Here is a 27,333-nt window from a genome sequence, read left to right as displayed (position 1 = left end):
TGGCACCATGTCTTGAGTTGGTTCTGTTATAAAAAGTATTTGTATATAAAGAAAAGTCTTAAACCGTCATTATAAATAAATCCAACTCTTGACATTCTTTATTACACCAGGCTGAAGGAGCCCACCCTAAGAACAGCTGAGTTTATTATGGCAAGACTGACCGACTTTTACAGAACAGCATCACTTATCAGTTTGGATCATTTACATAACACAGTCAAGCAAGTACAGTATTTCAATTACACCAATCAGCACGCAGAGAAATTATATATTTTTTTGAACACCCTTATGGCTTAACATTATCCAAAGATCCATATGATCTCATCTCTAGTTTAAATGTACAGATGCAAATGCCTTGAGTTGAAATAGTCAAACAGACATGCACAGGTTCAAGCACTTTACAAATTCATACAGTAAATTTTCCCCTTACAGTTCCCACGTTCCACCCATTGCCGATGAACAGTCACCAGCCTTCCCTGTCCATGAACTGTCAGGTTAGATAATATTTTAATGGACAGACGACTGAATATTTCACAACTTTATAACACGTGGATCAACATTTTAGAGTGAAAATATGCAATATGATCATAATAACTGAAATCTGCTTACATTCAATTAAAAACTGCCATTACCAAAATCTCCTAGAAATCCATACATACTGTATATAGAGTATGTTGAAGGTGAATGAAATAGGTCCTCAAATCATCCAACCATGCAGTTTAAAGGACACGGTTTAAGGATGTTCAACAAAATGTGAAAGGGTATAAGGATGGATGTTTAGCTTCTTCATTTTTGAGAAGCGTGTTCATAAGGATGTTCAAATTGGTTTTGATATGAGGACACATCCGAATGGGACACAAAAGGTGCAGAGTTATTAGCAGTCGGTCTCTCGGCACATTTTTCTTCCCTGCCTTCTAGATAACTGGTTTTCCATCATCCCGTTAATTACCGCCAAGTGGTCTCCTCCCAAAGGACCTATTCTGAAATTCATTACAAAAGCCATATTGGGTATATTCAGATTAGGCATAATGCATTAAATTCACAAAACTGAATAACTAGCTGAACAGAATACAAAAAATCACCAGCAAGCGAGACGAAGATTAACCTGCTATTTATTTCTGGTCCCACACCAGTTAACCAGTTAACATTTGGGTGTCATAACCTACAACAACTTTTCCACATTTGATTTTAAGCAAGATGAGGTGGTTGGAGATTCAAAGATCATGAATGAGGAACTCGCACATCCACTAATACAAAGCAAAGAACCTGTCTGGGGACCTGTATGAACAATTACCGCCACAAAAGTCGAATATGCCATGAAGAAGATTAAGAATGGCAGGACAATGGGACCTGATGACATACCAGCTGAAATTTGGAAAATCCTAGGCTGCGCAGGTTCTGAATTCCATGGAACGCTATTCATCGAAATCATACAAAAGGAGAGTGTAGAACCCCAAGCGTAGTTCTAGCACTATGATACCAATCTGAAAGGCAAAGGAGATGTCACTGAATGCACAAATTATCAAATGATCCATCTCCTTTGCCACACGATAATGATTTTCGAGTGATTTACGATGCATTATATCTATCACCTGTAACCAATGTAGGTTTGTCAAAGGCAAAGTATCCATACCCAATATCAATATGAGTTGATGGACAAGAACTCATAATGCCAAATTCAAATTCTTTGGCTCACTCGTCTGTTCTGTTGGTGACACCATCCCTGATGCCCAAGCTGGAGCCTACGCCGCATCGTTAAAGCTATGCCAGGCATGCTTTGCAACCACAAGATGCCAACAAATTTCAAAGTAAAGATTTAGAAGACTGTAGTTTGACATATTGAACGGAGCACTGGCCAGTGTCTGGGAAGCATGAACAAATGTTACATGTCATGGAGATGAAGATGGCCCTACAGCTGAGCACCCAGGGCAAATAACCTCATGGATGATAGAAGAAATGTTGGGTCAACTGCCTGAAAGACAACATGGAACAGGACACCATCTTCCCGGAAGATGCTCTATGACAGGAAAAAGTAGATTGGTAGGCTCAACAAACGTGGGATAAGCGTTGGGAAGAAGACTGCAAAACCAGTTAATATTTTTTATTCATATATGGTAGCACAGTTTTTTTGTTGCTGCTTCAAAGATTCATCACCCTGATTCTACAACCTTGCACTGTCTCTGTGGGGTTTGCATGTTCTCCTCTGGTACTTTGTGTCCTCTCCTACATCTCTAAAACATGCACATTAAAATATGTTGGGGACTGGCATCATGCATGTGATTAAACAGAGGAGTGGACCCTTTCAGGTAGGTTCCTATCTCGCACCTAGTTCTATGGCAGCAGGCTCTGGCCCACCACCATCCCAGCCTGGATTAATCAGGTTTGCAAATGTTATGCTAATTAGTACAATATTCATGCTTCCCATGTATTTATTTACAAATGAAACGTGAAAGATTTTTCAGTCAAAAATTCTTACTGTATTTTATGCCATTACTTCATATTGCTGTGTGGCACAAATATTACAGCAGTTCTACTAGCCACACTTTTGCTTTGTAGTAATCCAGATGGGTCACATGGTAGATCCAGTTCCATTCTCCTTGGGTGACAACTGTGTTGATATGCAGATGGCATGTTCTCCTGTGTGTGTGTGTGTGTGACTTTTTTCCAAACTCTAAAGACAAGTTGTCAGGTTGCCTGATGGCTCTAAACTGACCAGTTGTCATTTGGCAGGAAGGACATTTATTAGAGTGCAGCATGTCCTGCAATTTTCTGCTGCCAAAAAAGACTTGTACTGGAAAAGTGGATTTAGAGGATTAGTGGATGTTATCCAGATTGTATATCTAACCACAGATTGGACAGTCAGGATTCCTTTACAGCACATGCTTTATTATAATTGTTTTGTAGCTTTTTTTTAAACTTTTGGCTGCATTCTGGTCCATCCTTCATAAAAATTGGCACATAGTATTGAGAGGAATAAGATGTAAACCAGGTAGAAAACTAGGAACTGTAGGTGTATTGTAATTAAGCATTAGAAATGTGCAAATCTAAGTACCAAAGCAATTATTTATTTTCTGAACACTCTTATTCCACTATAGAGAGCCAGAGTCTCTCCTGGTATCCAGACGAAGGCAGGATGACATTCATACCCTCACAATGCTGGGACAATTTAAAGAATGACATATTCAGTGAAGTAGGAGGAAAGCGAGGAGCCTGGAGAGCATGTCTTCTGCTCAAGAAGTGTATTAGACAGGGGCACCAGTAGAGACAAGTGACCTTAGCACCAACAAGCAACGCTTTTCCAGTAGACAAGGGGCCAAATGACCTAACTGCTAGCAGGAATACCTGATCCTTCTATAAGAAAAAGATGCCTTGCTGGTGTTCCTTTCTCATGTCAGCTATTCTGTCTATTGTCCTTGTGGGGCATACAACACCAGCTTTACCTAGCAGAGGGCACTAGCACCCTCAGAACTGGGCTGTTTTTTCAGACTAGCGAGTGCTAGTCTTATTGTCTTATCCTTTTCCCACCACAGAAAGATTAATTTAAAATGAAGGATTCTAAATAGATGGATTTCCGTTATTGTTGATCGCCCAGGAAGATCTGTTGAAAGAAGCCCATTGGAAAAAAAACCCCCATGATTTTCTATAAAAAACAAGTCTGTTTTTCTATTCACCTGAATTATAATGGACAGGAACAGCAGGAGACATAAACAAGAAGTATTGGTTTAGATGAGCACTCACGCATTGCCTCAGCATATTTAGTTTTGTGGATTTAGAACTAACAGTTGAATGTTTAGTGTTCAACTTCTCGGCACAGTTCGGGATTTCACTTTTGTTGTGTGTTTTAGATACCGCTGCCTGTTCTTTTGCTGGCCCTACTGTGTCATGTTTTAGCCAGGGATTATTTCCTGACCTATGTTTACATTCCTTTTCTATGTCTTTTCTTTTTATTTTATAATATTTGTCATATGTTTACATAATTTTTGTTAATATTGTTTATGTTTTATTTAGTAGCTATGTATTTTGTATTCTCTCAAATTTCTTTTGCTATTTGGATGGAACTCAGGGAGGCGGGGCCACCCTTACATCACAGCTAAGGGACTGCCCATATATTCTGGCTGAAGATGAGACTAAAGGCTGTTTGTTGTGTTTGTGGCTGTTCCTTATTGATTGTGATTTGTCAGCACTGCATTTCTGTTATTCTATATTTTTGTTATTCTTGGATTGGTTTACTCTGAATTGCCTTCTTAGGCAAATCCTTTTTGGCTTTTGTGTTTTTTGTCTTTGCCTTATTTTTGCTTTTCTTTTTTTATTTCATACATTTATTATTGCTAAAAATATGTTGGTGGCATTGTCCTCAAGCGTGAGATTTTCATAGTTTTCTTCTCTAAGGAGGGGCATTCTTGCCGTTTTCCTGAGGCGAGGGTAGATTTTGCACAAACATTAAGTAGTTTTTCTTCACACAGAGAACCAAAGACACATGGAATAAGCTACCAAGTAGTGAGGTAGGCAGTAGGACTTTAGGAACTTTCAAATCTCAACTTGATGTTATTTTAGAAGGATTACGTATATAGGACTGGCAAGCTTTGTTGGGCTGAATGGTCTGTTCTCGTCTAGACTGTTTTAATGTTCTAATGTGAGGCACATACTGGGACATGCCAGTAAAGTTCTGGCTTGTTTTGTTGGAATGCAGGGGAATATGATTTTCATGATGTGATATATTTTTTTTGTGCTTTAAAGTGTTAAGAAGGATTATTGGGTATATTTTTGTGTATGTTTAAACTGAAAGTTCTTTTCTTTTACTTTTGATCTCAGTAAGGTACCTTGTCTAACAATATAAAGAGGAAGTGTTAGTAGTGGCAGCTGCATGAAGGCTAAACTAGCACAAATTAAATTTATAACCGTGAAAATGTGCTGTCTGGTGAGATGAAAAGGTCAGAATCTTAAATGGAAAAACAGTCATTTACTGGAATTTCCACATGTGTAAAAATGAAGTCCTCGAACCATTGGTTACTCGTAAAAATATGCTGATATGGTTTTTCCAAATGACATTGGACAGAGAGGGGCTGATAAACTTCAAAAAATCGTTAGCTTACAGTAAAAGTAATGAGTTGGAGAGAAAAAAGATCCAAGATGGAGGAGAAGAAGAAAGAATGAAGAAGAACATTCCAGGAGACCAGCAATGTAACCTTAAGAGACTCAAAGTCACACATACGTATTTGGGTGTGTCAGCAAGAATTACCTATGTCAGCTTCTGAAATATCCATCCATCCATCCATTTTCCAACCTGCTGAATCCGAACACAGGGTCACGGGGGTCTGCTGGAGCCAATCCCAGCCAACACAGGGCACAAGGCAGGAATCAATCCTGGGCAGGGTGCCAACTCATCGCAGGACACACACAAACACACCCACACACCAAGCACACACTAGGGCCAATTTAGAATCGCCAATCCACCTAACCTGCAGGTCTTTGGACTGTGGGAGGAAATCGGAGCGCCCAGAGGAAACCCACGCAGACACGGGGAGAACATGCAAACTCCCTTCTGAAATATTCCAGGTTATTTTAACCGATCTGTCACATTCATTTATTTTTATTTGCTTTTGTTTTTTGTCACATTAAGAATGTTTAGTCTCTAATGTCTGAGAGAAAGTTTTGTCACCTGCTCCCCTTGCTTGTCTGTTCGCTCTGTTGCCACCTGGGGTGTAAATGAAATAAAGAGGAGATGTCCTCTAATAGAAGAAGTGAAGTACAGTAGCAGTGAGTTCTGGGTGCAGAACAGATCCATCAGTCCTGGGGCAAGTGCATTGTGACTGCCAGGCCAGGTGAGTGTGAGGATAAGAGAACAAGAGTTGGGATGGAGGATATATGTGTAGGCCTACATAACAAGGAATCTGGGCATAGGAATAAAAACATCTATGTTTTAGGACAGTGTCACCACAATCAGGAGCTTTTTTGGAGGCTTCACCTATTTTACAATTTTGTGGTGCCAGAATTATGACATCCTGTGTTTTCCCTATTATTGATTTACCCTTTGGGACTGAGGATATTAATGAAATTGGGATTTTTACCTGGATCTCTTATGGCTTTTACACTTGCTCCTGCTCCCCCTAATCTATAAAGCTAATTCGGCCTGTGTTGTGTCATAGCTCAAACAAGTATATCAGACTCCGGTGGGTGGTATAAAGTTAGTGACGGCCTCTCACGACGCAGTTGGTTGGCAGGAGCCTGACACTTCATGTATGATTGGTTCACTTGTGAGCCAGTCTTACATAAGGCTACTCTGAAATTACATGTGCGCAAACCTGGGGCACAACATTCAGTCATAATGTGACCTTGTTGACTCTCCAATTCACCTCATCTGCTTGTCTTTGTATTGAAGGAGACCTACACAAAATCCACACAGGTAGGGTGCAGATTTGTACCGAGGACTCTAGAGCTGCGAGAATACCATATCTAGATGCCTTATCACCACCATCCTACCCATAGCACAGTCCTACGGGGTTAGGACAAAATATTCAAAGCAAACTGCCACACAATAATACATTCAGATTATTTCCAATGCCTTTCTTCTCCTAGCTGTCTGTTTACCATCTCGACTTTATCACTGCCTTCACAATCAAACCCTTTTTTTGTCACATAGTGCCTGGAGCTTTCTCTGTCATTACTCCATTTAAAAATGACTCCAACAGATCTATATTTACAATAAGGAAAAAAAATTGAGAGTGCGAGCTGGAGAAAGAGATAAAGTGGGCCAAATATCTGTAATATTCAGTGTGGGAGGCATCGTTAAACAGACTGTTAACCCGAACGCACAGGAGTAGGACGACGTACGATCGACATGGGGTGATCATTTTTCTGTCTTTTTTTCATTTTAAAATGCCAGCATCTCTGCAAATGAGTTGTTTTATAAGATGTGGGAATTCAAGAATACAGCCAAGGCTCGGTAATACAGACATAAAACTAAACAAAGCCTGTGGTGGGAAATGGTGATGATGAAGGCTTTCAGCAGGTACTGGTGGTACTCAGAGGTGCTTCAGTTCTAAAGGCTGGAAAAGTATCATTGGCACAAGGGCACGCTGGCAATGAGAAGTGTCATGGGTATAGGGGAACTTCATCGGCAAAGGGGCGCATTGTCAGTGAAAAAGATATTGAGCACAGGTGCACACTAGTAATGGAAAGCATCATGGGCATAGGGGCGTATTGGCAATTTAAAGTGTCAAAGACACTGGAGCCTACTAGCAGAGATGGTCACTTCACTGCATTGTGTGAACACATGGGTGATGAGAGGAGCTATTCTGATTCTACTTTCCTGTTAAGTGCCTGTTAGTCTGACGCCTCTTGAATCTGTCCGAAGGCTCGAGGCTCCTTCCCATTCTGAAATTTAGCTACCCTAAAGATCTCTTAAACTTCTTTTAGTGGTCAGCAGAAGCCAGTTGCTAACATCCTATTTTTTAAGTCTTTCCAACTCTGTTGTGCTGGGAATGTAAGCTGCCTTTTCCTCCTGGGCATTTACTGATCTTGCCTGATAAACACATTCATTTAGCCAGAACTGGTAGAATTTAAATGTCATTCTTAATTCAAACAGGTAATTATGGGAGCTAGATAGACAGAAGACTAAGAAGAAAGAAAGCATAAAGGAAATATTTCAGCCATTCATCCATCCATTTTGTAAGCCCACCTTGAAGCTGGAGTCTAACATGGCAATAATGGCTGCAAGGCAACGCTCAAGTACGGTAGTCTCAGTCAGCACAGACAAAGACTGGTGTGAGAATCAGTCTAAGCTTTGTGGTTCGGTAAGGGCACCACCATGTTTTTACATGTTTAAGCTTGTTTATCATTAAGAATACAGGATACAATTAAAAAAGTTTACTTTATAAATGTGCCAACACCACTGAAGTAGGACTTATAAGAAAATAAGCTCATTCATTCATTTAGTCAAACACAAGGCCATACTGAGCTGAAGCCTATCTCAGGATGAAGATGAAGACAAGACCATTCCCAGACTAAATGGCAGAGTAAAAGAGACAACTTAAAAATGGTCTCTCTAACATTGGGACAATAAAGAGACTCCAACTGACCTTGTAAGACCACATGGGCATGAGGAGAACGTACAAACCGCACAGAGACAGTGAATAGCCCAGAAACTGAACCCAGGTACTTGGCGCTGTGTGACAGAAGCACTAATCACTTTGCTACCCCAAAGAAAATCCTAATTTTGAAATAACAGAAGAAAGGCAAAGATAACAGTTCCCCATAACAATACATGAGTTCTCATCTTAGGACAACACAGCAAACAGAAGGACATCTGAGTTGAACAGTTTCCACGTAAAGCCGCCTGTTGTTACCGAATCCACAAGTCAGCGGACTTTGTCCATTACAATAAACTGCAACAGGAAAAACACATAACAGAGAGTTGCAAGCGTTCTACCTAAAAGTGGCATATCTGAGTAAATGCAGAATAAAATACAATAAAAATCTAAACCAAAAGCACATTTCCATTACCCTTAAAGTTGGATCACACACAGATCCTTCTGAGGCCTCATTATAGCAATCTTTTTTTTTCATAAACTCATACTAATTTAATCAGTCAATTAACAAATCAAGTCATCAATCAGTCAAACTATAAGTCACCATATTAGGCTTGAGCTGCACTGGTGTCTATGTAATGGCCCCCACTCACTGCAGGCCCAATCCAGGCTGACAGATCCCCTCCATTAGCTACACACTGCACGTGTTCATGCTGGCTGTGGATTAAGACACCACCGAAATTTTGATCCACGCTTCTGTCACTTCAAAACTGGATTAATGTAATTCCCTTTTAGCTGGGTTACTATGCTCATTAATTCATAGACTTCAGTGGGCACAGAACTGAAACCGCCTGAGTGCCCAAGTGTAACAAGTGAAGGAAGGCAAAGATGCTCGTTTTCTGCAGTATTTTTATCTTTTTTTTTTATTTTCAAACAGGAAAAGAAAATGCTGCTCTCTTCATGATTTTTAATTTCTCTGGGCTTTATTCAATATTCATTACTTGTGAGTTCCCCTTTTCCATATAACTCTTATGTAAAGGCAGTAATGCAGATGTTTGTATTTCTTAAAGATTACAGGAAATAAAGCCAGTGACACTTGCAACTTAAACTAGGGGGTCACCATGCTCTATTTGTCTGGATTTCTTGACCCACTGCCATTATTAGCACTTTAAATATGACCATAAAAATGGACAATCACCTTATTCAACAATAGAGTCATGAACAGAGCAAGTGTAACCTGACCCACAAGCAATGGGGGTGCAGGTGAGTCTTTGGAGGTCACATTCATTTAATGTTAGTAACTGTTGGGTATTTGAAAGAAAGAAAGAAAGAAAGAAAGAAAGAAAGAAAGAAAGAAAGAAAGACAGACATAGTATGAATAATTATAATGCTTATTTATTTGCTTTTTAGCTAATCATTCCTTACTGTCATTATACAGCATCTTTTTAATAATAATAATAATAATATATTTTATTTATATAGCGCCTTTCCCATGCTCTAGGCACTTCACAGGGTTTAAGAAAGAACAGCAGGGTATTAAGATTAAGACAGTAAATTCAGAGAAAAAGCCTAACAGACAACATAAGTGATGGCATAGCACACACACATGCAGGTTACATGAGTATCTTGACATAGAGGTAAACTAAGAGAAGGGTAATAAAGTTAAGTAGAGCTAAAAGCCTTCCTGAACAGATGAGTTTTTTTGTTTCATGGTATTTGATTTGGTGATGTTCATACAAATAAAACATCAAGGGACAAATAACATAAGAACAGCACTCATTACCAGTGCTAACAACCAAATGACCAATTCAGCCCAAACATACCTAGAGAGAGCTTATCCAACAAATGAGTATGGAGTATGGAAGGTTAAAGTGCAATTCAACTCAATTCAATTTGCTCTTTTTCAGTCTAATTCTTCTTATGAGCCCAGCATGCTATTAACTGATTACTAGTATGAAGAAAAGAAAAAGTAAGATAAACATAAATCATAAGGTTGAGAGGGAGACATTATGATATAAACCACAGGGCAAATGACAGTATTAGAAAAATTAAACTAATACTGGGTAGGGCCTACTTTTTCTATCAAAAATGCCTCAGTTTTTCATGGCATGGATTCCACAAGATGTTGGAAACATTCCTTTGAGATTCTAGTCCATGTTAACACACGTCCATCATACAATTACTGCTTACTTGTCAACTGCACATTCATGCTGTAAATCCAATAGACTCTAACTGTGGACCTCCAGAACTCCACTCAACTGAGGAAGTTGTCGCTTTATATTATAAGACAGTGACAACAACTGGTTACACTATGATTAAAATTAGGGTAAGGGGGGTGGGTTATCTGATTCAAGTCAACCAATTGACAAAAACCTGCAATCCAAGGCTGTGCAGCGGAGCTGCTGAATCACAGAGCCTGCAGAGGTCTACAGCAGCACACATCTCTATAAATCTCTTCTTTTACCACATCCCAAAGATGTTCTATTGGATTCAGATCTAGTGACTGGGAAGGCCACTGAAGAACACTGAACTCATTGCCACGTTCATGAAACCAGCTTGAGATGACTTTTGCTTTGTGACATGGTGCATATGCAGGAGTAGCCATCATCAGAAGATGGGTAAATCGTAGCCATGAAGGGAAGCACATGGTCAGCAACAATACTCAAATAGCCTGTTTCATCCAAGCAATGATTGATTGGTGTTAAGAAGTCAAAAGTCAAAAGAACACATTACCCACACCATTACACCAACACCACCAGCCTAGACTGTTGACACATGGAGGGATCGTTGCATAGATTCATGCTACTGGTGCCAAATTCTGACGCTACCATCTGTATGCCTCAACAGAAATTGAGATTCATCAGACCAGTGTCTGTGTGATTTTATGTATTGCACTGCTGCCACAAGACTGGATGATTAGATTATGGCATGGAGAAGCAGGTCAGGAGGTGGTCCTAACAGTTAGCTCAGTGGGTGTACAATAATTATATAGCATAGTAAATTATCTATCTATCTATCTATCTATCTATCTATCTATCTATCTATCTATCTATCTATCTATCTATCTATCTATCTATCTATCTATCTATCTATCTATCTATCTATCTATCTATGAAATACCTGACACCTACTTAATCCATTTAAGCAGGAGGCCACAGCCTATGCACACTGATACTTTCACTTCCATAGAATGAATTTGGAATTGTCATACGAGTATAACCTAAACCTAACTGGAAGTCTTTGAGATGTGAAAGTTATGACTACATAAAACATTATGATTAAAGAATTTCTATTACTGTCGGCTTTACAATCAACTATTAATTTTTGGGTATGTATTAAAATTTACACAGCCATAGATAGGTCTCTAGTCCATCACAGGACACATTCACACATAGAATTGCCAATCCATTTAACTTTTGGGGACATGGGAGCAAATGTGTAGTATTGCACCACTAACAACCCCCCCCCCCCGCCCCCCCCCCCCAAAAAAAAACAGACAGGGAAAGGACATGGAAAGCCCATATGGGCAACAACTGTGCTGTCTCTATAAAGAAGAAATGCTGACAAGTGCAGTACCAACAATCTTCAAATTTAATCTTACATAGTTTGGGCCACATTGGTAATGCATTAAGGCTTAATATAAACAAAACAAAATAAAGAAAGAAAGAACTTAATATTTGATTACTTCTGCAGTATGTTTTTACATTTCAGATATGCAAAAGCAGAGCATAATGAAATGACATGGAAAATGAATAAATACTTAAACAAAGGAAAAAAAAGAGGATGCCAGCCAAGAAGACCCCAGGACCGGTCCCTGAAGTCAGTTTGATATTCTGCAGTCTTATAAAGTGCTATTCTCCAAAAAACAGATCCAAAGACCTTCTACAGATTTACACCTATAAATCAGTAAGAGAGAGCCCAAGGCCATGCAATATACACTGTATACATTAATCATCCCACATATACAGCAATAAGATTTCTATATTTTGTCTTGATTGTCTCAAGAATGTGTATTCAAGACACATAAACTACTAAATCAGGGGTTCTTAACCTGAGGTCCGTGGACCCCTAGGGGGGGTCCTTGGATGGGTTTCAGGGGGTCTGTGAGGGTCAGATAAAAATTCACATTTATATTCACTATGCAGCCCAGTACTGTTGATTTAGAGTAGATGTAGCAGTAGTAGTAGTAGTAATGGCAGTAGAAAACATAGTAGTACTGTATATCTGTTTTAATTTGCACAAGAGGATTGAACTTCATAATTATAATGAGTGGCCATTACTTTTTGTTTTTTTTTAATAATACTTTGTGTATGTCATATATGTTTGAGACAATCAAAATATTATATTCACTGCATGCAAAGCTGTGTTTATGTGACTGTTTCTGGGGAAGGGGGTCCATAGCTTTCATCAGATTCTTAAAGGGGTCTGTGACTCAAAAAAGGTTTAGAATCACTGTACTAAATGAAGCCAAATTTTAAAACCTTACATAAATTAAGCTGACACAAGATTAGGAAAGGCAATATTGGTGGAGAGGAAATGAAAATTTTCAGTTAATGACATTGACAGAAAAACTGAACCAGCTGAGTTATTTAGAATAAGCAAAATCAAAGTGGGGTAGACCTACTGGCCGCACGATCACTGAGCTCCTTTAAAAACAACAGCATCAAAAAATCTAAAGTACCAGCTCTCTTTAGATGCGCAATCAGGGTGCCCAAAACCTACCAATCTATCCTAAGCAAGAAATCTGCAAACTGCACGTCAGCATTTGTAACCTAATGAGTGTAAAGTGCTTTAAGACATTAGTGCAGATAAAATGCACTACAAGCAAACTGAATTTAAAAAGAAGGTGGGGAAATAAGAAATTCAGACATGTTGGGAAGGAGAACAGTAAACAAAGCAAAAAAAATGAAGTATGCAATTAGTGTAAGCATGCGCTAAATATTTATGCAGACTGTTTACAGAAAATGAAAATATGCCTTTTCTTTGATCAATGACTACCATGTTTTCAGAGTATGATGCTGGCTTTTGTGGACGCATGGTTAGCCCTGCTACCTTACAGGAGCAGTCTGTGGGGAGTTTGTATGTCTTCTAGGTACTCTGGGTTACCCTCCCATATCCCAAAGACATGTGTGTCAGGTTAACTGGTGATATCAGACTGTGGGTTTTTATCCAGTAGTGGCTGGCATCCTGACTAGGGCTGGCTTCTGTCTTGGATCAAATGCTTCTAGGCTATGTTTTGTACCCCTGTGGTCCTGAATTGGACAAAGTGGTTGTAAAAGTGGATAGCACCTGTGTCTGGCACTCATACATCCTGAGCTCAAATCCTAGTCCCGTTATTATCCAAATCGATGGATTTTAATCAAATAAGCTGGATCACCTTCCACATTCTAAAGATTGAAGTGTTCGATTAATTGACAACTCTAAAACTTGACCTTCGCAGCGTGGAGTGTGTGTGTACGTGGGTGATCATCCCACTGAGATGGACTGGTGTCTGGTCCAGATATGCTGGTTCAGCTTTTAGAGCTCAGCGTATCTATACAGGCATACAATAGCTTGAAAATAGAAGGCACCAACGGTTGGTCTTAAAGCCTCCCTTTGTTCTTACTTCCCATAAGCATTACGCTGACTGTCAACTTTAAATTAGTTTAGTATAAATTACAGGGGTTGTACATATCTCTCTAGTTTGCCACCTATTTCCTTGTTCTTGCCCAATGCTGTGAAATTAGGCCCTGGATGCACCACAACTTTGAAAAAAATGGTTTCAGAAAAGTGGCAGGATTGTGGTTCATACTGTAGGTACTACTGCTACCATGCAATAAGGAGACTGGGGTTGATGCCACATGTGCTTCTTGCATAGAGTTTGCATTTACTTTCCATGTTCTTGTGGATTTCAACTGCATACTCCTGGTTAATTGGCCCAAGTGTGTGTGTAGGGGGGTGATGGACTTGCACTGTCTCCATGTGTTCTTCCAGCCTTGTGCCCAATGACTGCTGGGAGTCTGTAGGTGCCTCATGATCCAGCTCTGAATGAGTGGGTTAAGAAAATGGTTGGATGGAAGGAAGGTCTCAGAAAAGCTGGTTTCATTTGTAGTGGGGCTACATAATAGTAGGTGTTTTTTGTGTTTGGGTTGCGTTAAGTTCACATCGTCCCGTTTACTATCGTGTGTATGTGTAAGTAAATGTTGTCCCTGGAAAACAAATGGGGAAGGACGATGCAGGGAGACTGCGACCCCAAGACTGGAATTTCCTGTTTCCACAATCATTACATCCGGGATATTTGTTATTTAAACGAGAGGAGGCAAGGAAGGAGAGGCGGAGAGGAGAAAGGAGTCATTTTCACATTCATCTTCCAAATCATCACCTGCAATCAGTGCACAACTTTACTGTTTGCTTTTTTCATTATCCGGAATATCATAACGACAGCCAGTGTGGAGAAACCCCCGGTGTTCGGACTTCATTCAGCCATTGCCAAGGACTCACACGGTGAGATCGTTTTGTATTTTTTCGGGAAGGAGCAAAATATCATTTCAGCCAGTATTTGCTTAATTCAGGACTTTAATAACTCTGGACTCATATACCATATCCACTCCAATTGCCATTTGTTTTGATCTGTGTTTGTGTTTTGTGTTCTGTGTGTATTCATTTATTATTTAGAGGCAAGGGAGGGCTTTGTAGTTTTTTTTATTACTGTATATTCGTGTGTTCGGGGTAAATAGGATATATGTATATATATATATATATATATATATATATATATATAGATATTAATTTCACTCTTAATAAATCTGCACTTGATTTTACATCTTTGATTTGCATTGCCTGTTATTTTGTCACTGGGGGAAAAAGGACTATTTGTAAGAAGTACGGCTTGTTATTAGCTGGAGAGTCCTCAGGTTAGCCAAGTCAATAATCTTGGTAGCGTAGGTGCTGGTCTGGGTCAAGGGGTCGGCTGTTACACATTGATGTCATCTGTTTCCTTGTCCTTGTGCTTTTTATACTGCATATACTGTAATTGTGTCTATCAACATAATGCTGTTAATGTTAATTTCACCTGATTGTCATGCAGTACATTCAGGGTTTGGTGATTAGTTGTGTGCATTTTAAGTTTGAGATCAGCTTTATTGTCATGTGTGGAAAGTACAAGAAACACCTTGCTTGTAAGGTTCCCAGAGACTACTGATAGTAGTACAATACAAACAACAGACTATAAAAACATTAAATAAACTATCAGATGATACACATTTGAATCACTAATGTTTCTGATCAGCAGCCTTATGGTATGAGGATAAAAACTGTCGCTGAATTTTAAGTTGTGAGTGCCAATTGTCCTGAATCGCTTGACAGAATGGACAATGGAGAAAACTGACCATGTAAGAAGGCTGAGGTCTTCTATAATACTGTTTAATGTGCCCAAAGGAAAAAAACAATGATGACCCTACGGGACTAAATTAACTGAAAAGATAACTGACCTGGAAGAATTTGAAGGTTTTAGTAACAAACCAATAAAAAAGTCAAGAAAACGAGAAAGAAAATCATTGCTGAAGACTAAAGAAATTCTAAAAACTAACCCAAAATATGAAGCAAAAGTCAATGTCAGACAGGCTGGAGCAAAAGATTAGAATTGATAATTTTTCTAACAAAAATGAAATATTGGAAATGCTGCGTTTATTTTATTTTAATCCAGAAAGTGGACATCCAGTGTGGAGCACCACCATCTTAAATATCATCAGCAGTGTGATGCCACATGCTGTGTTGCTATGGTCAAGTGACAAGCAGCAGGATGCTGTAATAATAAACAAGATGGCTGAGGCTATGAGCAAACAACACAAAAATGGCAGCAAAAATAATAAAGATGCTAATGAAATATAATGGTAATAATAATTTAAAATTAAACAATCGTGGAAAATAGTTCTAAAATTAGACACAATTAATTACTGAGCTAAAAAAAAGTACTTTATGACACAGTTTAGACTTTTTAAGGTAGTGTGTGTTATAATGTCTTGAACAGCTGCTCTGCCCAGGGATGCAGGGTACTTCAGAGGGTTGTACTTCAGAGGCAGCACCGAAAGTACCCTGCAGCCCTGGGATGAACAGGTGCCATACCAACGTGTAATATAGTCAGTAAGAATGGACTCTCTGTCATGGACTAAGAGTCCTAAAGCATAAAAGTCACAATAAATTCCAAAAGCACTTCTAAAACATGCCCACTAGAGTGGGATATCACTGTCAAACCCTTGCTAGTAATAAGGGCAAACATAGAGTCTTAATAAACAAAAATGCCCTGTCTCATTAAGAAGCTCCAAAGAGCACAAAAGGCATACATGAGTTGCCAGCAAGGCAATCCCAGGCAAACAATGTCGTAGGTAGTTTGCAAATACCTGTGTGAGCAATGCTTCAATGTGCCCATGTCCCCTCCAAGACTGGTTCCTTACTTGTGCCGAAAGCTGTTTGGTTGGACTCTGGACCACATAACATTCATGGATGGATTGAAGTAAAGCATAACCATACCCTTATATCTAGTAACACCACTGCAGAATGTGTGGAATTACATTTCTGTCAATGTGTAGGAGCTAACATGGAAAATAAGCTAAATTATTATTTTTTAACTTTTAATAAGAGGGTTGTCGTCCTCAAAATCTGTGTTAATTTTGCTGTCATTCCCAAATTTCATTTTTGACTTCTTGATTGGCCACTCATGTCTCTGGCTCCAAGCCAATCCTTTTTCATTGCTTTACACAGAAGCACTGCTTGTCAAGCATTTGCACTGATTACTCGTGTATTCTGAAGTTTGTAAAAATCAGCTTGGAGGACTAAGGGTCTTCCACTTTTACAAGCTGGTTTAGTGAATTTGCACCACTTGTAAGCACCAAGTCTAAGTGGTATTAACAAAATCAAAATCTTCACGATCTGAAACCTTTTCCTGTTACTTTTGCACTCCATATCTGTTTTCCTCCTGCTTGGAGGTAAGGAGCAACAAATGGAAGCTCAAAAAATGAGAAAACAGGCCTTAGTTGGTGGAAGAGCAACAAAAGCCTCTGGGAAGCTGATCTCAAGTCAGCATTTTTGTGGCTGTGATCGACATCTTTTTTCAGAACCTCTGACACCCTGTCAACTTCACCTAGTTCTGGTCTCCTGTCCTTCCTAGTGGAATGGTAAACTAAGGGTGTAGCTATTGCCATTACTTGAACGATCACATTTTGAAATAATTTCTAGAAGGTCATGCACTGCAGATGACTTTTTTTTTTCTGAAAAAGAGGTGAATTCAAAAATGAGCTTTTCTTCCATTTCATAAGGCTCTATTATTTGAAACATATTCTAATCAGCTAATGGCCCACGCGGTGAAGACTGCATAAATGTAATTGTGCACTTTTAACTCAGTCTCCTATGCTACCTGAAATCTTAAATGGCTAATGTCACCATTTTTTACACCCACTATAAAACTGACAGATAGCTAAGCAAAAAATATCAGACCTAAAATCTATATAATTTCATTTCTGATGTTCTGAGAACCAAGAAGAAAGTTTTTCATTCTTTTCTGTATGTATGAGCTAAATCATTAGCAACTTTTCTTATCTCCTTGCCAGTCAGGGATCTCAAAGCTCCTTTATGACTCAGAAAGCCAAGACATCATGAGAAAGCAAATGCTGCAGACCACCAGGGACTTGAGGCAGCACTAGTGCAGAGAGAAAATGGAAGGCGGTAATGCTGAAGCTTTATCAGAAATAGCAGTCTAGGAATATGAATGAAAGTACATGTTTAAGGGTACTTTGAGATAAAAGATCAGTTTTGTGTGCTCTAAAACTATCAAGGAAAATACAGGATAGTGCAACAATGTTTGTTTTATGTATATAATTTTATTTTTAATGTCTGTGTTTTGCCTCTTACATTGATTACTACTTGTATATACTGTATATTGTGGTGGACGGCCGGGGCCCATGCTTGGCCGGGACGCCCCTTCAGTATATGTTCTGGGGGAGCAAGCATGGGATACCCCCAAACCCCAAAGGAAACTAGATGGCAACCCCCCTGGGTTGCAACGGTGCCTCAGACTCTCACAGGGCTTCACCGGACTTGGTGTTTCTTGCAACCCTGTTGGAATCCGCAGGTGCTGCCAGGGGGTGCTGCAGCAGGAGCTGCTGAGCCCTTATGGGCAGTGTTTTCGCCTTATGAAAGGAGCCAGCAGCCAGCATTCGAAGAGCCTGAGTCGGGAGGAGGTGGATGGAGCTGCCAGGGAGGAGCAGAGGATTTAAAAGAAAAGAGTTTATTTTGGGTGTTGCCTTTAGTGCTTGAGGGACTGTGTTATGCCTGTGGGACACGGGGAAGACGTGCCCCACAGGTGAAGAAAATAAAGAATCTTTGTTTTTATTACTTGTGCCTCCGGTGTCAGTCTGTGTCGAGTCGGCACTCATATAGTGCCTTGTTACAATATATTTTATATATATATATATATGTACTACTCACACACACACACACATATATACTGTATATCTTATATATAAATGTCTACACGTGGAAGTGTGTGTGTGTGTGTCTATCTGGCCCTGAAGTGCGGGGCTACAGCATGAAGCTCTAAGAAAGCGACTCTGTGACCCAAATGAAACTGCCGAGAAAATAGAGAAACTCGCTTATCCACATAATACACAAGTGAGGTGAGCACAACAGCAAAACGAAACCTCCAAGGACAGAGAAACTCGCTTAGCCCCTGATAGACAATGGCGGCGAGCACTTATAGTATACAGTATGCACATAAAATTAAACACAGAGTCATCTCCATTGATTAACACTGGCAGTAGAATGGATCATACTGACCTTAAACATGACACTGTCATAGGATGCCATCTTTGCCTCAAGTTAGTACATGAAACTTTTGCTCTGCTAAATCTTCACTGGTTAACTGTAAGTGCTATTATTATGAAATGAAAGCATCCACAGGTAGCAACAGCAGCTTAGCCACGGAAGTCGTAGACCACAGGTAGCATCTGTCCCATCACTCACAGTACAGTTTCAAACTGCAAGTGGAAGCATCAGCACAAGAACTTTGCATTAGGAGCTTCATGAAATGGTTCCCAAGGCGTAAGATCATTGTTCACAATACCAAGCAGAGTGTAAAGCACACCACTATTGGACTCCGGAGCCGTGTAAAGAAGTTCTCTAAAGTGATTAATCACGTTTCACTATCTGGTAGTCTAATGCATGAATTTTGTGTTTGGTAGATGCCAGGAGAGCACTGCCATCTGCACTGTACAGTGCCTACTGTAAAGTTTAGTGGTGAAGGGATAATGCCCTGGTGCTTTGTTTCAGGGTTTCGGCTAGACCTCTTGATTCCAATGAAGGGTACTGTTAAATCTACAGCATACAAAGACATTTCAGACAATTGTAAACTTTCAACTTTATGGCAAATGTTTGGGGAAGGCCCTTTCCTTTCATCATGACTGTGCCCCTTTGTAAAAAGCAAGGAGGAGAGGAGAGAGAAGAGGTTAGGAGCATGTGCTGATTACAGTATGTTGCCGCACCCACCACACGAGGAACTACCCGGATTGAGGTCTGAGTGCAGCTGTGTAACGGGTGACACCTCAGCACCACACTAAAGAGTGTTAGGTCTTTTACAGTTGCTGAAGTGCCAATCCTGCCACCAACCCACAGGTTTTCCTTGCAAGTTACAGGACTTGCTTGCATGGCTAGATGCAGATTACCATCATACCCAAGATGGAGGAATTGCAAAAAGCAAGGTCCAACAACATATACTTTGACAAGTTTGGTATGGAGGAATTCGAGTGGCCTTCACAAAGCCCTGGTCTCCCTGAAGCCATACTGAACAACCTTGAGATGATCTGTGAGCCAGATCTTCTTCTTCAAACATCAGTACATGGCCTCACAAATGTTTTTTTGGCACAAATTCCCAAAAAGGCTCTCCAAAATCTTGTGGAAAGACTTCCAAGAAGTCTTTGTGGCTGTTACAGCCACAAAGAGGGGGCCAACTCCATATTAATGCCCATGGTTTTGGAATGGGATGTCCATCAAGCTCCAATTGGTGTGATGGTTCACAAACTTCTGGCTATATACACAGTATGCTATTCATATACGTATGTACTATATATATCGTTTCATTCTATATACCGTATGTACACTGCTTTTCGGTGTGTTCCTTTTTGTTGGTATTGTACTATTGCCAATATTCTAAGGAAGCTTGTAAGTAAGAAATTAACTGACACATGACATTAAACTTCAATATAAAAAACAAGACAATAATCGTCCCAGATGATACAGCAGGTGGCAATGAGAACACAGTGAGATTGTTCAGCTATTTAAATAAAAGTTACTCATTACTCATATGCAGTGAATATTGGTAAAACATTGTAGGCAAAATCATCTATAAAACGACATTCTCAAACCTGATTAATCAATTCAGTAGCATGAAAACTAATAGACAAATACTGACCTTTCATGAATTTAGTTGGGAGTACAGTAGAACCTCTGGTCACAAACGTTTCCGAAAACATACAAATTGGGTTACGATCAAAAAGTTAGCCAAAATTTTGCATCTGATCATGACCACACGCTCTGGTGGAAAACACAAACACTGGTGGCCAGTTTCCCTTCCGGTTCGTACGCACCAATGATTTCCCATTCTCCATGGTCCTGGATCACAAGGAGGAGCTGACGACGGAGGAACTAGCTGAACTCCAGCAGGAGCAGCATAAGAAGTGATGTAATAAAAGCCGTCATGGAAAAATGGAACGAGTGCCAGGATTTTTTCGAGAAGAACCACCCTGACAAAGTGGTTGTGAACAGAGTGATAAACATGATGAACGACCATGTTGTCTCACATTTTCAAAAAGTTTTAATGCGCAGGAAAAGGTAAGTCACATTAGACCACTATTTTGTGAAGTCTGGTCCACCAGCTAAACAGCTAAAAACACCAGAAACCCCTGAAATAGAAGAAATCACAAGAGAGAAAACACCGGAAGGAGAATGACCCTCCGTCGTGGTGCCGGACTCTCCCTCAAAACTGTAACCTCCTCTCCACCCAGCTTTCTTCTCACTTCCTTCACGCCAGAACTCGACTCATGCAAGGTTAGTTTTCTTGGTTGATTAGGGTCAGTTTTTGTGTAAATTAAGGATTTTTCAAACTTTAATTTTTTCCCTGTGCTTAAAACTCATGAAAAAAGTGTTTACAGTGAGCGGTTCGTAAGGGTCTTTCTTATATGAACTTGGTCTAACACAGACTCTTGCAATGTTAGTTTTCTCTGTTGTTCAATGTTTTTATATTTAGTTATCTATTACACTGTGCATTCTATGGCATAATTACTATTGTTGTGTTTAAAAATCTTAAAAAAATATTTACATGCAGTTTGCACGGTCGTATTTACATACAATCTTATGGGGAAATTACGTTCGGGTTGTGACCAAATCGAGTCGCGTCCAGAGTTTTGGAATGAATTATGGTTGTGACCAGAGGTACTTCTATGTTGTATATCACATTCTATATTTGGCAAGCCCTTAATAACAAAATAATACAATACAGTAAATTGCATTAACTCCAATTTAGGGACATGGAGAGCAGCAGCCTATCCAAATAGCACTGGGCAAAAGATAGGACGTACCCCTGGACATGGTGCCAGGGCATCATAGGAGCCACTCAAAAAACCAATTTAGAATCAGCAGTTAACCTGTCCTGCATGTCTTTGGAGATGTGAAAGGAAAAAGGGAATAGCCAGTGGAAAACCCATACAGACGCAGGAAGAACATGGAAACTCCATACAGACAAAAGAGAACTGTGGGGCTTGAGAGCAGGATATGTTTTCAAATAGGCAGAAGTGACACTCACTACACCACCAATCAAGATTTATGAAGAAATATGTGACCATAGGCAACCTGAATTTTATGGGGGAGACAATTAACACCATATATGATGTGGGCAATTTAGGACTGCTAACTAAGAAAAGCACAACATAGGGTCACAGTTAATTAAGCAATAATTCATTAAGACCACATTGTAACTCTGCCCGGTTGTTTTCTCAAAGCCTGAACTCTCTAGGAGGATAGCATAGCAAGTTCAAAAATAGCAAGACATATACCCCAAATTGAGAGTGGGCATTCTAGAAGATGACTATGAAAGACACTATATAAAGTCAAAATTTATGACAGACACTAGGGTGACACAGTGGTAAGTGCAGACACTTGTAACCATGCATGATATTCAGCTGGTATGAGAATGCCATGTAATACTCTGCACGTGTGTGCCTATGGGCACTCATTTTCTCACAGCTTGAATTCTTTAAGTTAGTTAACACATTCAATACCAATGGCCTGTGTTAGCTCAAGCATGCAGAAAAGAATGAAAAACTTTCTTCTTGGTTCTCAGACCATCAGAAATAAAATTACATAGATTTTATGTCTGAATCAAAAACACAAAATGATAAAAACCACGGTATGACTATGGACAGGCTCTTTCTTTCCAACATAACCCTGATTTTCAATGTATAAAGTCACATTTTATATATGGAGACAACTCTGAATATACAGGGTGTTCATAAAGATCAGTGTGCAATTTAAAATAGTTGTAACTTTGTAAGTATATGTGATAGAAAGAATTCATAAAAAGGATTAGAAAGCTTGATGCATCTAGTTTTTTTTTCTGTCTTTAGAAGTTTTATTTTTGCCATATTTGGGGAACTGAAAATCCACATGAGTTTGTTGAACATGAAAGGATTCTCTCAAAGTTAATGTGTAGTGTGCTTTGGAAAAAAATCGAGTCATAGAGCCATTCTTTTTTGAAGGCCGTATTGTTAATGGTGATAACTATTTAGAAATGCTGCAAAATTACTTTATTCCTCAACTTGAACAATTAGGACTGATAGAGAATACAGTTTTTCAACAAGATGGTGCTCCTTGTCACTTTGCTTTCCATGTTAGACAGTTTCTACATGAGAAATTCCCTAACAGATGGATGGGAAGAGGTGGGCTATTTTCTTGGTCTCCACGTTTGCCAGATTTGACTCCATTGGATTTCTTTTTATGAGGACATGTGAAAACTAATATTTATTCAATCAAACCTCGATCTTTAGAAGACCTACAAGCTAGGATAACTTATGTGATTGCCGGTATTATTGAGAATCAGCTTGAAAATGTTTTCCGAGAACTACAGAATCGTATTACCCTTTGTATTTGTAATGATGGTGGACATGTTGAAAATTAACAAGAGCAATAAAAAATGTCAGTGTTTCTTCTTTATTAAACCTTTTTACAGATTCATTCTATCACATATACTTACAAAGCTACAACTATTTTAAATTGCACACGGACTTTATGGACAGCCTGTATAATGTCAAATATGAAATGCATGGCATCAGCTCCAATCCTTTCAGGCTAATATAACATGATGGTGTTTGAAGAAGTAGCAGGAAAAAAACTGGAGAACTTAGAGGACAACCCAGTCAGAGAGGAGCAGGAGAAACATTACCATGGGGCAATGACCTGGAGCTGAATTTGAACTGTGCCACCATTATTCTCATTATGAAGATTATTATTTCAATTAAAACATATCAATCAGTTTGAGTTTCCTTAGTGATCTGTGAGATGCCGTTGGCCACACCTTCACTTAAATAGTAGCCCACAGCTAAATCATTTAAGCCATGTGGTTAGCTAGGCTGTCACACTTTAGCTATCAAAAATGAAAGATGGAGCAAATAAAGGAAGCATTTATAATACAAGCAGCAAAACAAAACAGTGAGTGACGTCCTTGGACTAAAGCTACTGAAAAAATGATAAATAGAAATAGGGAATGATACCAACCGTGAACTGCAGGCTCTGAAGTCGGCGAGTTGTCTGAACACACAAGGAGCGGAAGAAGGGAACAAACAGGAGGGATAGCATGCAAAAAAAGGAAGAATGTAAAAAAAATGGAACAGATAAAACATGAGAGCTAAGCATTCAAAAACATTGCATGACAAAGACCACAATTAAATAAAATCCAACAACAAAAAAAAAGGAAAGAAAAAAATCACATGTTTTAGCTACAGGCTCAGATTTGGAACAGAGAGGCTCCTACAGCTGTCAGTGTCTCTTAAGGGAATCATTTTCTGCAGTCACAAAACGGACTGTAAACTTTACAGCTCATTTTTATGGATGAAAACCCACATAGATGGATTAATAAATTCATTTACTGAAAACAAAGGAAATGTTGCCAGTCCTGTATTTGCTGTTAGGAAGAACTAAAATAGGACACAGTCATTTTGTTAATGAAGTGTGTTTAATATTAGTAAACATGAGGGGGCAGTCAGTACACAAAGGGAGTAATTTGATGCGGTGCGCCAGGTCCTGTCTCATTTTGAACTTGTAAATTAGCCCTTAGCTTCCTTTATGGTTTATTGGGAAATTTGGAAAACCTGAGTGGAAACAAGATGGACTGTAAACTTGCATCATGTGATGCATTTGATCAGGCCTGACAATGGATAGTGTGACCATTAGAGGGCACTGTTGTAGAGCTCCTGTACTCAGAATGACTTCAAAACTGTCAGGCTAATATACAAAGGGCATTTATTGTACAAATAATAAACACAATGGTTTAGATGAACAAAGGGTGAATACAGAGTACAAATAAAACAAATTCTGCTGCCTCCGTGGGGCTTCCTGCTCAGGTATGTAAATCCTGCTTTCAAGGAGCCCCAGTGACATACTTTTTTCACCAAACCCTGGCCACTCTTCTGCCTTTGCCACTCAAACATTTGTCCACACACCTCCAGGCTCAGCACTGTTTTAGGCCTGTACCTGTAAATGGTTAAAGTCGATGTCACATTAGGGAGACTTCAAGTCATAGGGTATGCCAATTTGTCACTGATCTCGTTGCTGGACCATGTCAATTTAAACGACTTAAAAATCACATTTAGCAATCACATGCTGACCTTCCAGCACAGTCAAGTTTGCCCCCTTTACTGACAGCCAATGAGGGAGGGTTAAAATTCTGTCATGGTACGCAAAACACGGGACACCAGACAGACAAGCTTCTCTTCTGTTTGTGAGGTCCTCAATCTCTTATTTCCCGTCGCTGCATTCTATGAATTGTACTTCTGGATGAGCATTCATTGGTTGTCAGCTCTCATATATGCAAGGCCACCACTACGACTAAAGACCAAATCAAACTTGTTTTATTTTATCATAGAACGTCCGGGGGCTATTTGGTCTGAGTTGCTGGACATGTCACATTACGTGACTAATTTCATAAGAATTCACCACCGGCTGCCTCCGACTTGCTAAGATTATCTAAAAGGAGGTTGTGACTGAAAATTGCTGGAAATGTTGCATAATGGAACATCATAGTACCAACAAAATTGTGCCCACACTCCAGAAGCCTTGCAAAGCCCCATAACTTGATCATGTTGAACAAAATTCTTCTGCATGATGATTGGAAAGTTTCTGCCTTTTGTTAAAGTTACAGTGTTTTTGGTAAAACTACCTTGAAATAAAAATGCTGCCCCATTAGTGAACTCAGAAAAGAACGATAAAATGGAGCTTCACTGATACAGACGTACAGTCACTTCTACAAGTTAGACTCATTTTAGTTTCAAAGTAGACAAAAAAAGGAGAGCCGGAAACCTTAACAGAGGTTATTTGCCAGAACTGCTTCAAAAAGCTAGTTGTTAAATTCTCAAATTCAAGCAATTTGCAGACGTTACTATTTGGAGTGAAGTGATCTGCATTGTTTTCTTGAATAAAAATGCACTGCCTTTAAATAAAAACACATTTAAACTATTTGTTTAAATGAAAAAAAATAAATTGCAGCAGTACCTTTTTATTCCCTAGACAATGGTATAGCTATTTATTGCTATTATTTCTGTTAGTATTTTAAATAAGGTAATCAGACAAATAGCACACCTGTAAGCTCATCTGACCTCGGGCCAAGACTGACCTTAAAGGAATTCTCTACTCAAAAATGTTATTTTTATTAAATGCTACTTACCCTGTTAATAGTGACGACTGACAAAAATCTTTACTCTCTTGTTTTCATGCAGAACAGATATAACGGAGTTTCTGACAGAATGGGCATCTATGGAAAGCAATGCTGGACAACAGCAAACAATATCAAAAATGGCCATGAACTAGTGTCAAATAATCGACATCTCAAGTCACCCAGTTGTGTGCTCACAATGTCCTAAACACATACAGTTTTACTAAAATATTGCTAAAGAAAATGCCTGCATGAACTAAAATGGAGCGCACTCAGACACAAACAAGCATTTTGAATTGTAGACCCTCCTCCCGTCTCTATCTTCAAATACACAACATGATAGCTACACGGATGAACTGACCTTCTGCTTGTTGAAACAGCTTGCGTATGCACAAGTCTGAGGCATAGTCCCCTTTTCTTTTATGTCTCTCAGTCTACTCTTTTTATTGACACCACATGAAGCAGAATGTCAGCCAATGCTATTACTGGGCTGGACTCTTGACCAATGAATGAGCAGGGAGGCGGGTCTTCAATTCCACTTTCATTCATAAGAGCGTTTCCCAAAAGTGCTTTTTTTAACAATATTTTAGTAGAAGTACATGTATTTGGGATGTTATGAGTATACAACTGGATTACTTGATGTGATGTCACAATTCAATTGAATGTTGCTTGTTTGAAATGTTTTTGTTTCTCTTTGCAATGTCCATTTTGGGTCCTCAAATGAGTCTTGCATTTCTAAGGACGTGGTCTGTGAGGTTGTGACCCAGTTTTATCGACGTGACGAGATAAAAGGATGGCTTTGAGCTAATTTCTTTACTCGTTCAGTGGAGACCAAATGACTAAAACGGCCTTGTTAACTCTTGTCTTAAATGTTACTTGTGGTTTTGATCCTTTTTGTTCTTTCATTCTTGATTCTAGGTTATCGTTTTGGGCTTTGGTTTTGTTTTGTTATCATCCTTTTATTTCTTTTGTTTTGTTGGGCACATCTTCTACTTGGGCTCTAAAGCTTATCTGTCAGTGCACTGTGAGAACACATGTATTATGTAACATGAACATTGTGAGATTTTTTTTTATTATTATTATTGAGTGTTTTTAATATTTCTTGCTGTTGTCCAGCGTTGACTCTTAACAGAAACTTAATGTTTACTACATTCTGCATGAAAATCATTTTTTTTTTCTTCAGTCATCACTATAGACTACATGGGGTAAATCAAGTTAAAAAAAATAATTTTGGGGCGAAATGTTTATTTAAACACCACAAGAAGGAGCTCTGGGTAGGAGGACCCAGGTATTCCTGCACTCATTTAAAAGGCCTTAGATGGCTTCTGCCACTTACTGTATAGCAGGTGTCCTAATAAATCT

The 27,333-nt window shown here is 39.2% G+C and overlaps 1 protein-coding gene across 5 annotated transcripts in view; it reads right to left on the bottom strand.

The window, feature by feature from the left end:
• The window catches only part of cadm1a (cell adhesion molecule 1a), a 1,142,366-nt gene that overhangs the window by 35,598 nt on the left and 1,079,435 nt on the right, over nt 1-27,333 (bottom strand). For 3 of the 5 annotated variants that reach the window (XM_051932362.1, XM_051932359.1, XM_051932360.1), the window contains one exon: nt 23,820-23,852. The exons of the other annotated variants lie outside the window; for them this stretch is intronic. In XM_051932362.1, the coding sequence (XP_051788322.1) occupies nt 23,820-23,852 (33 nt within the window). The remainder of the gene's footprint in view (nt 1-23,819; nt 23,853-27,333) is intronic. 5 annotated transcript variants of the gene reach the window in all.

Source organism: Erpetoichthys calabaricus, chromosome 9 (genome assembly GCF_900747795.2).
Source record: "Erpetoichthys calabaricus chromosome 9, fErpCal1.3, whole genome shotgun sequence".
NCBI lineage: Eukaryota > Metazoa > Chordata > Cladistia > Polypteriformes > Polypteridae > Erpetoichthys > Erpetoichthys calabaricus.
Note: the sequence above shows the minus strand (reverse complement) of the source record. Positions and strands in the feature narration are given on the sequence as shown.